Source organism: Xyrauchen texanus, chromosome 36, assembly GCF_025860055.1.
Source record: "Xyrauchen texanus isolate HMW12.3.18 chromosome 36, RBS_HiC_50CHRs, whole genome shotgun sequence".
NCBI lineage: Eukaryota > Metazoa > Chordata > Actinopteri > Cypriniformes > Catostomidae > Xyrauchen > Xyrauchen texanus.
Genome location: NC_068311.1, coordinates 14,602,145 through 14,620,885, shown reverse-complemented (window position 1 = coordinate 14,620,885; position 18,741 = coordinate 14,602,145). Strand labels below are relative to the sequence as shown.

At 38.9% G+C, this 18,741-nt stretch overlaps 1 protein-coding gene across 4 annotated transcripts in view; it reads left to right on the top strand.

Annotated features, from left to right (window-relative positions):
* Positions 1–18,741, top strand: part of LOC127629767 (BCAS3 microtubule associated cell migration factor-like) — a 303,774-nt gene that overhangs the window by 172,317 nt on the left and 112,716 nt on the right. The window contains exon 23 of one of the 4 annotated variants that reach the window (XM_052107000.1): positions 7,174–8,656. The exons of the other annotated variants lie outside the window; for them this stretch is intronic. Coding sequence (XP_051962960.1) covers positions 7,174–7,184 — 11 coding nt within the window. The 3' untranslated portion in view covers positions 7,185–8,656. Of the gene's footprint in view, positions 1–7,173; positions 8,657–18,741 lie in introns of those variants that run through there. 4 annotated transcript variants of the gene reach the window in all.

Sequence of the window (18,741 nt, the reverse complement as noted above, 5' to 3'; positions counted from 1 at the left end):
TGTCTGCTTGCTCTGTATTCCAAACTAATGCTTAGCTTCCTATTCAACTTCCTGCATTTCCCTTTTCATATACTGAAATGGCTTGACATGAATGGCACTGTGTTAGTTCCTAACCCAGGGGCTCCTGAATCGTTTTCTTTTTTAGCCTACACCTCAACGGAACTTCGGCTTACATAAAAAAATATACGCACTTCTGGCGCATGCATTAATAGTAGTATAGCATGGCAATTGACTAAAAAGGAGTGACAAGCAGTTGCTTTGAGTCATTGCTTTCCTATTTTTTATAGAAAATAATGATCAAACTGATATCTCCATCATAAAATCAAAAGGTCAGCCTTCAGCAATCTTTAACTAGTGATGAGCTCTTAAGAAACACATCATAAAGCTTTGAAACCTTAACAAACAATTTGCTATGATCCAATGCTTCTAAGCGTAAATCACACTGGTCAAGTCATGTGATTTCACCAGCAGGTGTCGCTAGTATGTGGCAGCACGAGCACTTCGAAACGAAGAATATTCTACCAAATCGTTTTCCAAATCAATTGATTACTTGATTCAGAGCTTTGAAAAGTTTTATATTAGCAATCACTACTTCAAACTGTATCACACCTTACTCCAAGAACACTAATCTCACCCACGGTAACTAAAACAATTACCCATGTCATAACATAAAATGGCATAATCAACATTAAACAGAACTTAAAACATAACTATAACCTCCAATCTCTTTTAAATGTGAATTAATAACACCCCCTAACAGTCCCCTAAACCTGCACAGATGTACCTCATTAATTTTGCAGTGACAACAGCCACAATAGCAAGTCCTCAAGCATAAACAACAACAGATGTTAAAGTATATTTCTGGTAAAGACTAATTCAATGTAGTTTTAGCATCTGATATTCATCATTTAATGCACTCATGAAAGTGCATTAAAGAATATAAAAAGAGACCTATGATGGAAGTAGAAGTTTTGACTGAATAATAACAAAGAATTCAGGTTATCACCAAAACGTATGCGTGTCGTAGGAAACAAAGTCATACAGGTTTGGAATGACATGAGGGTGAATAAATGATGTCAGAATTTAATTTTTGTGTGAACTATTCCTTTAAGCATGGAAAACGTTTTATCCCAGTATGACACAAAACTAATTGGTTGGCATAAGTAGCAGAGATTTATTTGCTCAGACCTTTCATTCCCTTCTCCCATCTCCAAGTTCAAGTTCAGAACTCCACCCCCTTTTTTACAGCCCTGTGCCCACCCAGACAGGTCCACTGACCCTCCTTGCTATGACAGTTTAGAGAGTCTGTCTGCTAATTAATTGGAAGTCTTGGGTGTCTGAATGATTAATTGGGTTTGGAGTTTTATTCCCCCCTTTGCAACATTTTGTTACTTTATTTGCGTTGTGTAATGCCAATGAGAGAAAAAAACAAGGAAACAGCTTGTTTAGGGCACTTTGTCAGTGATATGAGTCCGCAGGAGTGAATTATTTTCAAGAGTGCAGAGAACTAATTTACAGTCAGTCACTATTCATAGCTCTCTCATACTCATTGTAAAACCTTGGCATTATTTTCAGTTGCTCTAAATTAATGCTTTAAGTGGAAACATTGAGGTTAATGTCTAATTTGATGTAGTTTAAGCATCCAAAGGGTTGACTGTGTAATGCATCCGGATGCCATTGTGTGTGTTTGCCCGTTATGCAAATAAGGTGGCCACCTCTTAAATTTGTTGCGGCAAATTAGCTGAAAACGGGCGGCCATAAACAGCTGTTGCAGTTGGACTCAGGCGTCTTTGTGTCCCTCCTCCGTGTGTGTGTGTTAGTGAAGGAGAGGAAGAGTGGGAGAGGAGAATCGCTGTATTGTACTGACCTGGTTTTGTCCCACTGGCTTAACCCCTGCTCCTCTGTAGATTAATTTTGCATGTGTTTTATGGCGAGGCATGGGTGAGGGGATTTACCCTGTTTGACACCACCTCAGATATAGTGTTGGGATTGTCCTCACATTGTGTTTGCAGGATTGTCTTCCTTCGATTAGAAGGGGAGAGGAGATGAGGGATCTGTTGTCATGCCACTGGTCCAGGTGGCTGGCAGTGTCAGTCAGTTTGTGGGGTCTTTCTCTCACCATCTCTCTTATGATCTTATCTCTATGATCTCTTACAAAAATGTTCAGTGATAGCCATTGTTTACCACTGAAAAAACAAACAAACATTTTACTGCAATTTGTGATACTAATAGAATACAAGAAAAATCTAGAAAATAAAGACATGTAGAACAAAGATGTAGAATATAGAATTGAATATAAAAATATTTTGCCTGTCCTTGGTGTAGTTAGCTGTATAGTATTATACATATGCATCTAAATATGAATATTTCTTATTTAATTCATATTATTTTATTTTTGGTACCTTATGCCAAGTTACCACAGCTTTATTGTAGTAACATTAACTTCAGTAACTGTTATTTTAGTGGACAGCTATGGTTACCATTGTGCATTTTTGTAAGGGATACAAGAGTGAGCCCATGTGAATTAAGTTTCAATTAATTTAATCTCTTTAAAGGGATCATTTATAAATGAATTCGCTTAGATGTCAGTAACTGAACTAGATAGGTAATGTTTATCAAGACGAACTTTGATGTTAGCTTGACAAAGCCTTGACTGAAGATAGATAGATAGATAGATAGATAGATAGATAGATAGATAGATAGATAGATAGATAGATAGATAGATAGATAGATAGATAGATAGATAGATACAAGAGTTTGTCAAGCCAACATATTGAAAATAAAACAGTAATAATTAGAGCTGTCAAAATTAACATGTTAACGTATGCAATAAACTTAAAAGGTTTAACACATTAATTTTTCTTAATCGTGATTAACTCATTTTCCGTTAATTAAGCATAAACCAGTAAAAACACTGCTGGGACTAGGGCAAAACCTTTGCGATGTGTCCACCCAGAGTCATTACATTGACGCAGCAGTGCAACAGCGATGGGAAAGGACCTCTTAATGCTATTTGTACTTGTAACAGAAAGTGAGTACTTTGTAGCATCTGTAAGGTGCTATTTAATTACCACAGAAGCATGTCAAGACATAAATATCATGGAAATGCAAAATGAGACATTGTCTGCACCGTTTTTCATGTGGAGATCAAAGGTGTGCTTGACACTGGCATTGACCCCCTGATACGAATCAAGAACATGACTTCACGATTGCTATTGCTAATAGCCAGAGTCTACCAGCTGGTTAATATTGTGTAGGATGAGCGTTTACGAGATTGAATGCCCATTGTAGTGAATATGCAACCTATATGGGGACTAGTTGTTTCAATTAGTTAAACTCCCACTTAGACTTTTGGAAATGTTTAATGTTACTTGAATTGAAGAAGTTTTAGTGTATTTCTATCTTTATACTGTGGAAGACTTTATTTGAGAAATGTTAATAAAGTATTGTATTATTACATATTTTGTTTTCTTTTCTTATAAAGGAAATGAATGCATTTTGACAAGGAAAGAAGTATATACCGTACTATATAAATTTCAGCACTTTCAAAATCTGCAATTAATCGTGTTTAACTATGAAAAATGATGTGATTAGTCGCTATTTATATTTTTAACTACTGACAGCACAATTAAAAATATATACTACTTCTGTGGAGACTATGTCTTTTGTCAACACTTTAGCACCTTTTATGTTTGGCTAAAAGTACCAATATGTTTTGATTCACATCAACCATTCACACACATTCTGCCTCATACAGCACCCTGATCTGTGTTCATCTCACAGCTTTACTGACTCTTAATCTTTGAGCTTGATTAACCCGTTGGCTCTGCCTTGATGCTCTGCCTACAGGCGCAGTAGGGCTCAGACTGATTTAAACCATAAATGGCACTCTGCCCAGCTTCAGCTTTAGAGAGACCCCTGGCTTCAGTCTGTTCTACAGCTGAGAGCTTGCTTAAACCCGCACAACACATATAAATGGGGTGGCACGGTCCGTGTTTCAGACCATGTGCTCTACAGGAAGAATGAGTCATACACTGTTCAGTCTACATCCACCAACCTTTCAAAATTTTACAAATGTTTACTTGCCCTGATGGTACTTGATGGTTGAGAGATGAGGGCACACTTGGTCACTACCCATGAGACGCAAACGGAACATGAACATGGCAGAATACTCAAAGAAAACTTCATTTTATGTTCTCCCTCTGGGCTGGTCACACCTTGTTCCTCTACTGCAGCAGACACTAGTTGATATTTTTGGGAGGGTGTTTCTTCTCTGCTGAGCTGTAGGATATTTTGCACATTCTAGATTTATGCAGTGCTCAGTGTTTCCTGCCCTCACCTCAGCCACACTCCTCCTCTTCCTGCTGCGTGTAGCTGCATTTCAAACAGGCTGGAGGTATTTAGATATTTATATCCTAGAGCTGGGGCCCCTCTTTACAACTTCAGCAAGAGGACAGCTGTGACTCCTCAGTGGAAATGGAAATCGAGAGCCAGTTCTTATTCATAACCTTTTCAATTTATTCTAATAATGGAATTGTCAACCAAAAATGACAATTGTGTTATAATATACTCACCCTCATGTAATTCCAAGCTCATATTTCTTTCTTATGTAGAAAATACATTTCAATGAATATTACAACCTGGTCTCATAGAATGACATTACCAAAATTATGTTTATGTTGCTTGTTGTACTGTACATACAATAGCATGGCACTTTCCTGTTGAAATGAACATTAGAGATGCAACAACAGCAACATTTATTCCCTTTTACACAAATCACGAGTAAAATGATCAAGTGCATATTATATTATCAGATAATAAACTCTTTTCACCTTGTTCCTTTCATGATGCAATGTAATAATATCTTTTTTTTTATTATCCCATTTTCTCCCAATTTGGAATGCACAATTCCCGCTACGTACTAGGTCCTCGTGGTGGCGCGGTTACTCACCTCAATCTGGGTGGCAGAGGACAAGTCTCAGTTGCCTCCGCTTCTGAGACCATCAATCCGCATCTTATCACTTGTGCATGACACCACGGAAACTCTGCATGTGGCGGCTCATGCTACTCTCTGCAATCATCGCACAAATTACCACACGCCTCATTGAGATCGAGAACCACTAATCATGACCACGAGGAGATTACCCCATGTGACTCTACCCTCCCTAGCAACCAGGCCAATTTGGTTGCTTAGGAGACCTGGTTGGAGTCACTCAGCACACCCTGGATTCAAACGCATGACTCCAGGGGTGGTAGTCAGTGTCAATACTCACTGAGATACCTAGGCTCCCAATGTAATGATATTTTAACACTTTTACTATAGTTCAAGTCTTGTCAGGCAATACATTTTAATGTTTGCATTACATAATCTAATACATGTATAAGCTTATGCTAGTGTGATCAAATTGCACGGTAGCTCAACTGAATCAACGCTTCACTTGTGATGCAAAGGACCTTGATGCAAGTCTTGATGACATGCAAGTCTATGTATGTCATGGAAGCACCACAAAATAACGTGGTTGCTTCAACTATTGCTTTTTTATCACACATTTGCTTTTATACCACTATCGGTTAGGTTAAGGTTGAGCGTAGTGTGGTTGGTTTTGTTGATTTAAAATTCGATAGAACTTCATCTTAAAATGCATCTGTTTAAGAGAAAAGTTTGCTTGCTTTTAGCACCACTCTGTGGACATTTCACCTTGGAACTACCACAATACGTGTAAGGAACCACGTAATATAATTTTGCAGAATGTCACCACTGTCACATCATTTTATTAGATCAGACTGGAATATCCCAGTGATTCTTTTTAAAACACAAAAGTAGTCCATGTCATATTCCAAGACTTCTGAAGGCATGCGATAGGTTTTGGTGAAAATAAACTAAATGTAAATAATTTTTCACTTTCCTTGTGAGTTCATGAGTGCATGATTAGTTGTTTTTTGTTATTTATTTGTCTTCTGGAAATTTGCAGAAAGGGTTATTTTTGGTGTTTTGTCGGCTGAACGATCAACACCCTGTTAAGCAAAATTGTGGTATGTTTTATGAACTACTTCGCTCCATCACAGCCTCATTTTTGTTTGTGTCATATTAAATATTGTTAAGGTGATCTCTGCAGCTCCACAGTGTGGCCTGCGCAGTATTGCTTGTACCCTAACACATGCAAGTGGCCGTGGGATAGCGTGTGTGGGTGTGGGATAGCCCCTGACTGACAGATTCTTGTGAACATCAGTTCAAGCCCTGTGAGGAGCAGTACCTTAGCTGAGAGAGCAGTTCATCTGAAGGTCATGACAACCTTATTTTATTTTAATTGAGTTAAGATGGGCAAATAAAGGGTCTGCAGGCTAGCACAATCATTACTCTCTCACACAGTCTACACACACACGCACACTCACATACCACTTACTACCTTTCACTGTTCTGACAAGTAGAACAAGCAACAGTCGAACACACGTGTTTCTCTTGTGTTTTAAACACCTACTTATTGCCTCCCTCTTTTCTTTTTCCCTGGCATCCTTTTCTTTGATGTTCTGTGAATCTTCGTGGCAGTTTACATCACATTTTTGCAAGCTTTTTACAGGGATTCTCTCCCTGGTGTTAAAGAGATAGTTTACCCAAAATATTAAATGTTGTTATCGTTTGCTCACCCTCATGTTGGTCCTAACATGTATCACCTTCTTGCATGGTGCACAAAAGCCAGAATCAGAAAGCCTCAGTCACTATTCACTTTCATTGCATCTTTTTTTGCATACAGTGAAAGTGAATGGTGACTGAAGCCAACATTCTTCTGCCTAACATCTTCCTTTGTGTTTCACAGAAGACAGAAAGTCAAACTGGTTTGGGATAACATGAGGATGAGTAAATGATGACAGAAATTTCATTTTTGGTTGAACTATCCATTTAATGCACAGTCAGTCTATTTTATTATGGTAATAGAAAAAAGAAAGTATGATTGTAATAACCTAATAGCACAGCCTCTTGACAGGTCCATACATTAAATGGCTAAACGTTGTCTTTTTCTTTTTTCAAACCAGTGTGCATTTCTTTGTCCCACACCACATAGACTCACTCAGGAATGATGGAATAACTTGCACGCTTGAAAAAGTGGCCACCGACATTAAACACAAGCCTGTTTTTTCTTTCCTTTCTTCCTTTGTGTTTTTGTTTCTCTGCAGGTATATCCTAAAGGACTCTCTGTTTGCTGTTTATCATATCTGTCTATTTTATTATTGATATTATTATTTTTGCCCTCTTTTTAAGCATGCACTTCCACTCCATCACTCCTCCCCTTTCATCCTCCTTACCTCCCTTCATTTCCTTTATTGATTTGCCATCAATGTGTGTGAGAGTAAAGAAGAAAGGAGAGGAGTGGAGTGGCAAGGACGGAATAAAGGAGGGCCCAGCGCAACACTTCCTGCCATGGTGCTGCGTAGTGACACTAGTGCAAAAGGTGTATCAACTAATGGTCGCAATGTAACACAAACACTCACCTCGAGCACTGGGTGGATAGTTTTTGTTTTCCCCTTATTGACCTTTCAGACTGAAAGACATTTTCAGAATGGCTTCGGAAAGAGGAGTCTTGCACATTACCGAATTCAGGGCTTTGGCGCTAAGTTTAGAAGACCACATGCCCTGATTTTACTGTGTTCAAAACATAGCCTGAAAAAAGCAGGATCACTCTGCACAAACAGATCTGGGTTCATTGTTAAATGGCTTGATCTGATACAAGAAAATGCACAAGAGGGACAGGCCTGAAGTCATCCTTATAGATCTCTTCATTTGCTCCCATAATCTGGTAACATTTATCACCTGTAGTGGAGCTTAGTGGGTGCCATGCACTAGTCAAGGCTATGCAATTTATATTAATATTATTAAATAATTTTATTTGGACAAAATTTCAGGCTATTTTTAATGAATTTCCTCATTGGAGCGGTTTGATATACTGTAGGTATTTTCCCATTTCTGCAGCTTGCACCTAACACAGGTTTTCTCACTCTAACCCACATACCAAAAAGGCAAGTTCTCCCACTGGTTATCATTTAAAGGGATAGTTCACCCAAAAAAGGAAAATTCTGTCATCCTTTACTCACCCTCATGTTGTTACAAACCTGAATGGCTTTAATTCTACTGAAGAACACAAAAGGAGATGTTAGGCCAGATAGACTGCCAGCCTCAGTCACCCTTCACCCTTCTTTTTTATTTTCCATATAATGAAGGTGAATGGTGACTGAGGCCAACATTCTCCCTACATCTCCTTCTGTGTTCCATAGAAAAAAAAGAAAGTCATGCGAGTTTGGAACAGCATGAGGGTAAGTAAACGACAGAATTTTAATTTTGGGGCAAAATATTCCTTTAAGATTTTGATTATGTGCATGATCAATTTGCTGTTCGAAACATAAAATCCCAGTATTGCTGCTTAGTGTGTTGTAAAAATACCTGTCTAAGATCTGTAAAAATAAACCCCTGGCACTGTTTCTTTTGTGCTGTGATGTAGCTAGTAATGCCAGGTGTATGACTGGAGTTGTGTGTATATTCAGCATCAGAGTCTAGAAAAGACAAATAAAAAATTTAAATATTTATGCCCATAAATGTTTGTTGTTTCTGCTTTTATGCCCCAGCTATCCATGTATCTCGGCATGTTTGGAGTGTGCACATAGTTTTGTAAATACAAGCTTGTTGGAGCAATGCACTGCAACCTTGGAATAAGTTGTGGACATAACCTGTGTCTAACAGACCCCACTGGATTCATGTGTGCAACCGTGTGTAAGATTTGCACAACAATAGGACTGAAAAGTAGGGTGTGTGTGTGTGTGTATGTGCGTGGAGTGGTGGTGTGCGTGGAGTGGTGGTGGTGTAGTGGTCTAAGCACATAACTGGTAATCTGGTAATCAGAAGTACACTGGTTCAAACCCCACAGCCACCACCATTGTGTCCTTGAGCAAGGCACTTAACTCCAGGTTGCTCCAGGGGGATTGTCCCTGTAATAACTGCACTGTAAGTCGCTTTGGATAAAAGCGTCTGCCAAATGCATAAATGTAAATGTAAATGTATGTGTGTGCCTGCGTTTGAATCTCTCTTGCAGTTTTAATGAAGGGAGACTTGCAATGTTTCATAAATTTCATAATCATCTGTTGGCTGGCTGTTGTAACTCTGTGCTGTACGTAAATTGCCAAATTGTTCATGTCATTCAGGTTCCCTTGCTATCACTGGAGTTCTTATATGAAGTTAGAGAAAGAACAAATTTAACACCTTTGCTATTAGACATCCAACACAATTTAGCATCACACATAAACCCAACAATTTCCAATTGAAACTTTGAGTCGAAGTTTCATGTGTGAATGTGTGAATAGAGCTTTATTATACAGCTAAAATACAGTGTGACAGTCTACATCCCTACAAAGGCAAAACACTGTAACTATGACAACTCTGAAATGGAGAAAAAGTGGCTTTAGAGTTTTTTGTTTTCCAGCCACATATGGATTATAAATTAGTTTCAGTCTGTTTTCTCTGAATCTGAGCATAGTTGGGTGATTCTCATGGGATCTGTCAATAAAAATAAAAAAGGAAATTATTTTTCAAATAGAAAATGTAAGCGCACATTTACAGTTAGGACCAAGAGTTTTTTTTGCATTATGATAATATTTTTAGGACATTTCAGACTTCCCAATTCTCATTAGCGTAACTCGTCTGGACATGTTACCTTTACCATTCCCATGGTATTCAATGATGATTCTCATTATCGCAACAGTCTTCTTCTTTCTTTTTTTTTTACTGTATTATAGTTTAATGATTGTAAAATATTTTTGTAAATTAAAGTCATTGACAAATGAAAGGCAGTACCAAAGTGATACTACTAGGATGTTTAAATACTTTATAATTTAAATATTATAGTTTTTTTCACATTGTGGTAATGAGAGCATTAAAACGATCATATTTTTCCGCATTGTTGTAATTGCAGGTGGGGAAAATGTGTGTCATGGAAAAATGATTTTTTTTTTTTCAAAGTTTTTGTGAGAATCACCCTGTTGAGAAAAACCTGTCTTGAACAGGGCAGATCATTTTCTAAGAGACCAGATTTTGTTCAGTCACAGCTTATTTTGGCTAAATGCATAGTTACTGCATTTCATCTTTCAGAATTTTGTATTGTTTTGGTTCATTTCGACTGAAGTGCACAGACACAATTCCTTAACACCACTGGCTGAGTAAACAACCGTGAGTGTGAACTTTGTTCTCAGAATTGGACATGAACTGCAAAAGCCAAAATGGGTAGCATGTGATTGTCAATTGATCCGAGGGTGGAGCTTTTCAAATTTTCAGAGTCCAACATTACCTCTGGTCAGCCCTCCTCCTGCTAGCCTGTGCCCCGGCCAACTCCCCAGCTCCGCTGTTCAGAAGCTAACATTTGTTTAGATAAGTCTTTGATATTGAATTTTATTCTTCTTGGCTTCACATGATGGTAAAATCCAATTTTTAACTCTTTCACGCTGTACCACTGTGCTTTGTAATCAGCTGCGACGATTATACGATCAAGAATATGCACTGATTGCTCCCCGTGTTTATTTTGGACTGAGACTCGTGGCCAAAAACAATACCAGTCAAAACAAAGCAGGGGTTATGTGGACTCGCAGTAATTTGCGCTGTCTGTGAAGAGGTTTTTGCCTTCCTTTGAAGTGTCCAGTGCCCAAATTACAGTGCTGCCATAATGAAGTATTACCATGCAATTACCCAGCGGTGCACTACACATTGCAGATGAGCAGAGAAAGTGCTGAGAATAGTGTGTGTGTGTGTGTGTGCATGCATGCATGCATGTGTGTTTGCACGCTCTGGGGCCCTGCCACGCTGTGAACAGGACTGCTTGGCTCTGCACTGGGCAGCCCTCACCTGAGTTGGCCAGGCCTGATGAATTATGAAGTGCCAGCAGCTTCATCAATACTGCAACAACAGCACAAATATGCAGTCTATTGGCACCAGCCGATGCGTTAACGGCCAATGTATTTTTAATTAACACTGAGCTACCCTGCTTCATCTGAAAGCAGCCATAAACACGACAGAGCTTGGTGACAGTTATTTCTGGTGTGCAGGTATCACAAGGGCTTTAAAATTTTTAAATAGGACACTTGTCACGCCTTTTGACTTGTCTTTGTGCTTAGCCCCTTAGGCTGCTACCTCCTCATCTCCGGTAGCCAAAAAGAAAGGGAATAAAAAAGATGATATAACCAGGTCAACACAAAAGCATAAAGGAAAACACTAAGGATGTGCCAGCCTTTCAGAGATGGCTTTTAATTAGTTTCCGCTTGCTGTACGTTTTGGGAGTAGTATTATTCAGGGTTGCATAGAAACCGAAGTTACACATCATTGGCAGTTGACTCGGTGAAGAAAGAGGAGGTCGACTGCTCCGTTGCAGAGGCCTTGATTAAAACCAAAGAGCGAGAGAGAAAGTGAGAGTGATGAGACAAACCACATGCTTAGTGACTCATACACACCAGACCTGCAGCAGATGCACTGGCCACCACTCCAAGACCTCTAATCAAGTCTTCTTGTAGTTTTTGAGTATGTTGTGGAAGCGTTGAAGACAGAAATTATCTCTTTAAAGGGGTAGTTCACCCAAAAATAAAATCTCTTTTATTAATTACTCACCCTAATTTCACTCCTAACCTGTATGACTTACTTTCTTCCATGGAAGTTTTAAGAATCTTCACATGTTTTTTGCTATAATGAAAGTGAGTAGTGTCTCCAAGATGTCAGACTCCAAAAAGGACATAACATATGATATGAAAAAGTCTATAAAAGTCTCTATTCTAAGTTTTCTTAACGTCAAATTTTGTGTTCCACGGAAGAAAGAAAGCCATACGTGTGAATAATAACAGAATGTTCAAGTCAATAAGGATAGTATTCATGTTTGTTTAGGAAAACCAAAAGGTGTGGATTCAATTGCGTTCAACCAAAAAATATGGAGCTGGAATCTTCTCTCTCACACTTACCTCAGCGTTAAAAGCCAGTCACTGGCTCGTACTCTCGGACACTCGGGGTCAGTCTCGGCTGAAATGAGAACCATGCCCCTTCGCAGGGACAGGCGTGGGGTCAGCAGCTGGTGGAGGATATGGCAATCATTTATAAAAATATGCTTTCTCAAGCCCACAAAAACAAAAGCCCCAAACTCAACAGCTGGGAAGGGTTGGGAGTAGCCCCAAGGCTGGCAAGTTCCCTTCCAGATGGAGAGGTTAGGCCGAGGCTAGCCAGGCAGCTTCACTTAAACTTCCGATTCCCATTAGGCACAGAGAAGATTGCAGGGGAAGGGAAAGAGGAAGAAAAGCAATGAGCATGACTGCTCTGTTTTTTCGCCCCGCTTAATCAAATAAAGCAGGAAGCTTCCGAGACGGAAGAATTGTGTTTATTGATACTTATGCATACTCTGCGTTGTTTGTTTTCAGAATCCTCTCTCTTGCACTGTATTATATTTGTATTTTTGGTTAGTCATTTGTCTTTTTAATTTTTTTACATTTCTGAACTTTGTGCATGTTATTTTTTCCTGGGACAGTTACGTTTAGCTTTGTTTTTTATTAATGCTAGTATTAAAAAAAAATTAACCACTGGGAAATTTGGAAAAGCTGTTCCTCGGTTCCAAGTTTATGGCCTGCTCATGTCAATTTAAAGTAGTAATAGGTGCTGTTAGAAATAACGGTATGAAACAGGTCTTAAATAAGATTTGATGACCTTCTCTGGTCTTCTGTTGATCCGAAACTCCGTGCAGTACAGAAGTAGCGGGGTCCTAGTGTGGATATTGTGTTACCACTGCCTCAATTTTTAACTCTCTTGAAATGTGCAATTGCGTCTTCAAGGAGCTCCAGAACTTGACAAAGACGGCACTGGAGTTGCCCCTTAATAAGTAATGTGCACTCCAAAGCCTTGGGAATAAATCTACGGCACAGTCCATAATGCGTATCTTGTGTGAGCCAGTGTCAAGAGCTAGTGGCTACAGAAAGACACAAGGGGAAGTTGACACGGGGTCTACACAACCTGGCAACCTTTTTAAAGAGTACATGTGATATTCATTGAGAGACTCGGAACATTTACCACTAGCAGGCCAAGCTGCTGATGTATTAAGCTCTATGTATTCTGATGGGATTTAATCAATGTAACAGCAGTGGCTTGAACCATATTTATACCACGTTCAAGCCCCCAGCAGATGTCATAATCACTTTTTTATAGAAATATGAAAAACTCCATGAAAACACTCGCTGAGAAATAATAGTGTTTTGTTTAGAAATGAAACAGCTCTTCAGGTCATTTTTTATAAATGCACACTTGTATGAAGGCAGGGCCTTGGTTATTAGAAATGTGGATTTGATTTTAATACACATGTGTAAAAGTAATTGACATTACCATCACCTTTACTTAAGTACCTTTACTTTAGTACTTTTATGATACTATATACTGTATATTAATGTTCTGAACCCTTTCAAATAAGTGATGACTCTCCAGGTTGCCATTGCACAATAAAGGAATAGTTCACCCAAAAATGAACATCCTGTCACAGAATGTTAGCCTCAGTCACCATTCACTTTCATTGTATAAAAAAGATGCAATGAAAGTGAATGGAGAATGAGACTAACATTCTGTCGAACATCATCCTTTGTGTTCCATGGAAGACAAAGTCATACGGGTTTGGAACAACATGAATGTGAGTAAATTATGACAGATTTTTCATTTTTGGGTGATTAATCTCTTAAAATGTTTACCAATTTATTTACTGCATTTGATTAGATCCACACACACAATATATGTTTCTCCTGAGCCTGTCCATGGTAACCCAGCACCACCTTAATCCAACAGCCATCGACCCACTTTGGGCTCTAAACACACCAGCAGAGCGGAGGGGTCAAGACCTTAGGGCCTGGTGAGGTCAGGGTGGCGGACAGAAGGGGCAGCCATCACAGGCCCATTACTGCAGGAAATTGGAAACACTGACCCAGTTCAGACACGGGCTGCATGCGCTCTGACGCCATTTGTAGCGCCTAATTGTGCCATAATTAAGATTAACTGAAAGGGGGATGGGAGTGGTACTGGGGGGAGACAGGAAAGAGGAAAGCGATCATCACGTTTACTTGCACGCAATCGAACACTCATAGTGTTACCCTGGGTGGACTTGACTACAATAATGTGCTTAGTTTTTTCTTTTCTTTTTTTTCATCATCTGATTTAAAGCTGTTATTTATTCATTTATTTTTTGTTATTTTTCTGATCATAAAATGATTTTGCATGTCCCTGCTTAATATGCAAAGTCAACATTAAGTAAGCTATTTGTAGGTTAATTTGACCTAAAAGTTTAACACTGTAGCACTATCAAAACATTCCTCTCTTTGTTTGAGCTGCCAGTCCAGCGCGACACAGCAACACCGACTTGACCAAAGTGTGAGTTTGAGGTGGTACAATCTGTTTGAACAACCAGAGGAACCAATGGTTTATACGTTGTATATTAGTCTGAAGGCCACACATTTATATTCATAATGCAGAATTGAAGAAAATATAATATGGCATTTATAAATATATATATATATATTAGTTTAAAGGGCAATTTTAAACATGTATCACATGAAAGATGGGAAAAAGTCACTGAGTTTAGCAGTGTGGTTTGCAATTTTGCCATCAACTTCTATTACATAAAACAGGCCTGCGACCACAGTATAGCAGTCCTGTGTAACACAAGATCGCGAGTTCTGGGGCCACCGATCTTTCCCGATTTGCTTGTTTGAAACGACAGGGCCTCACCTTTTAATGAAAGAAAGCAGTTGCCCTACATGTTCATTTCAGCCACGTTGAATTAGGATAAAGTGATCTGCACTTTCTCAGTCGACCTCTCATTCTCAAACTTCTCACCACTTAAAACCACTTGCTCTCATGCATAGTTATAACTAAATCTCTAATCAGAAACAGATGAATTCAGATGTAAATGGCACTATTTATTGACATTTATTGAAAACTGGCATCAAGGGCAAAAGGCTGGTGTTAGGACTGGTCGGATATCCCTGCTGGTCACCAGCATTTGTTGTGATTTGGATGTTGCATGTCACCACCAAGCTTCTTAATTAACTTAAGGGATGTCCACCAACAAATAAAAATTCTGTCTTCATTTACTCATGTTGTTCCAAACCCATATAACTTTCTCCTGTTGAACACAAAAGTAAACACAAGGTATAATGACAACCTGGAAATCCATGCTGGTCTAACCTGGTCTTTTCTGCAGGGATGCTATGTATTGTTTATGTTTGTGTGTCAGAGAGAAACAGAGTGCGAGAGCAAATATAAGTCTCTGCAGACTTGGGCTGCCCTGTAAACAGACACCTACCAGCAGCTGGGCACTTGGCAACAGAGCAAGCCTGTGTGTAGAGAAGAACACTGACCCCAACGTCTCACTCTCTCCACCCACCCACTCACACACACACACACACACACACACACACACACTTACAGAGGTCTGCGTTACCCCTTCCTGTGGCTCGGCCGTGACTCGTCCTGACTCCCACCATGACAGACAGCGGTGTGTTTACTGGCTTTTCGGAAATCTCCACAGGAAGAGCTCTTCACTTCCAAATTTGTATTTTTAAATCAAAACATTGTACAGTGCATTTGTACCCAACAACAAGCCAGCATGATTTATTTGGCCTTAATCTAAAGAGAGCGGCTTCATTTCCTAAAGTAAAGCATTCAAAATGCCTGGAAGAATGTAAACCGAATGCAACAGAAATTATACAAATAGAGATAGCAGCTAGCTCTTAGTCAAAATGTTTTCTCTGAAGTGCACTGGGGAGCCTCTTGAGGCTTGCCAGGAAAACACTCAAACTTATCTTTCTTCCTCTGAGCTCTTGTCCAAGACCTCCTCCTGGAGTGACGACTCAAGTACTCGTTTTAACAACTGAACATGCTTTTATCTAAAACATCTACTTTTATCCTGAATCTTTTCTTTTTAGCGACTATTTGGGCTGCACCATGACAAAAATCATAATTGTCGATTGATTTAAGTTAGTAGAATCTACATTAAAATACATATTAAAAGGTATTAAAAAAGATTTTTGCTCACCCTCATGTTTTTCCAAACCTGCATGAAATGTTTTCCTCTATGGAATACAGAAAGGAGCAGATTAACAGGCTCAGCCACCATTCACTTTCATAGTGAGGATGACAGGTGTGTATGCATTTTATTTTGTTTGTGGGTCTGCATACACCCACATTTCCCCTGCGCATGAGGAAGCGCAGCAGCTGCGTATTTGCGGGCGTAAAGCAGCATCGCCCTCTCTTCTCTATATAATTATTCATTGAGAGAACTGTTAATATCCTGCATGTGGTTTTCCCTTCTCTTCTCTTGCTGTCTTACTCTCTGATCATCACTTTTAAACAAGCTTCTCTTTATCATCACTGCCAACACTTCTCTAATGAAGGCCTGTATGCAATCACCAAAACACACCAGAGGCTCACAAATTACAGCCCGTTTGTTCCCGCAGCCTAATGCCGGGCAACCCCCCTCCCCCTTTAGACTTTTAAATCCGGCTAAAATTAGGGCCCCCGGCCTACCAGCAGCCTATGATTACCATGTAGTTTTTACATTTTCACGATGGATTTTGGTGTAGGTTTAGAATCAAAATAAGACTTGGATCTTCAGTTAAATATCAGAAATTTGAGTGGCATTGAAGGAGGAGAGGACCATTTATTAAAGGGAAACTAGACCCAAAAATGACCTTCAGGTTTTTCTAAACCCGTAATACTTTCATTCTTCCGTGGAACACAAAAGAAGATGTTAGACAGTATGTTGCAGTCACCATTCACTTTTGTTGCAAGTTAATGGTGACTAATACCGAACATTCTGCCTAAACTCTCCTTTTGTGTTCCACAGAAGAAAGTAACTCATACAGGTTAAAATTCTTTGAGTGGACTATCCACTAATATAAGATTTTATAAAACATGCACATCAGTGATTTGTGCACATTAAAAACCTTGACGAAACTCAAGTCTTTTATTGTGGACAAATCACTGATGTGCATGTTTTATAAATCTTATATTGAATCAAGTTTATCCTTTTCTCTGCTGTGTTGGTTTCCTGTCATACATGTTAAAGACAAGAACTCCCTTGAAAGGATTGTAAATCAGTGCAATAAAATAACCAGGGACAAGCAGACTAGCCTGGCTTGAACGAATCGGTTCAGACATTGAGCTGTAAAGTTTTTAACTTCAAATCAAATTCTGGGAGGTACTTAAAAAAATTAGGTACTTCATTTCGTGTTCATGTATTTGTTATGTGTTTGTGTTTGTATTTGTTTAAAATACTGCAACCAAATTGTCTTCGGGAAATGAAATAAAAGAACTGAACTGGATTGACCAGATTTGCTGTCAAGGTTGTGTGCTTTTATACTGCAACCCTCTCTAATACCCTAACATCCACTTAACCTAAAACGCCATGCTGTCTACTCCAACTGTCCACCCTTTCTGACCAGAGGGAGACACATGTTTACTCCGGCTACTCGTGTTAAATGTCACGCACATTGAGGCGGTCCCTCTCTCTCTCTCTCTCTCTCACTCACACACACACACACACACACACAGAGGGCCTAATGAAGGCACAAATGGCTTAATCTCTTATCACTAAATATGTGAAAAATGCGGGCAGAGCTGAATTTGATTTAAGTGAGGAAGTTTACAGAGGAGGTAAAGTTTGATGAGCAGGCCTGGTAAAGTGGTACAATTACTAAATTTGTTGATTTGCTTAAGGCACACAAGCAGGGAGTCACTTTTTGGCCTGAACTGAAGGCCTTCTAAAGCTAAATGAGTTTAGCGCATAACTAATAATTTCATCATAATGAAATGCGGTCTGAAAGTTCAGTTTCACTTGATTAGCGCAGTTGTTGTTGCATAATGATATTTAAAGTTTTTTGTTGAATGCCATTATAAAAGCAATGATGAAAAACTTGTCCAATAGACCTTGCATGTCTATAATTAAAGCAAATGAGCAAACACTGCTAATATGCTTATGCAAACAGTCTGGGTCTGTATACTGAAGAACTGAAATCTATTCCAGAAATGAAATCATCTTAATGTAACTTTGATAGTTTTATCTGTAGATAAATAAAATGCATTATTGTACTGATGTAGATGAAGTAATTTAAACGTAATTAAGTTTTGAAATAAATGTACTATAGTTGAATGAATGATTTAAGATATTTCACAAGATCATTATGATGTCATTAGAAAATGTATCCTATTATAAAAAAAAAATTGTAGTTTATGTTTTGTAATAGCATTAGTAGTAATATCTTCTAAGCAGTTGATATACACTCACTGAGCACTTTATTAGGAACACCTGTACAGCTACCTATTCAAGGGATTATCTAATCAGCAAATAGCAGTGCAATGAAATCAGGCAGATACTGGTCAGGAGCTTCTGTTTATGTTCACATCAACCAACAGAATGGGGACAAAATGTGATCTCAGTGATTTCGACTGTGGGATGATTGTTGGTGCCAGACGGGCTGGTTTGGGCATTTCTGTAACTGCTGATGTCCTGTGAATTGTCACGCACAACAGTCTCTAGAGTTTACTCCGAATGGTGCCAAAAACATCCAACATGGATGGAAATGCCTTTTTGATGAGAGAGGTTAACAAAGAATTACCAGACTGTTTCGAGCTGACAGAAAGGCTATGATAACTCAGATAACCACTCTACCAATTGTAGTGAGAAGAATATCAGCTCAGAA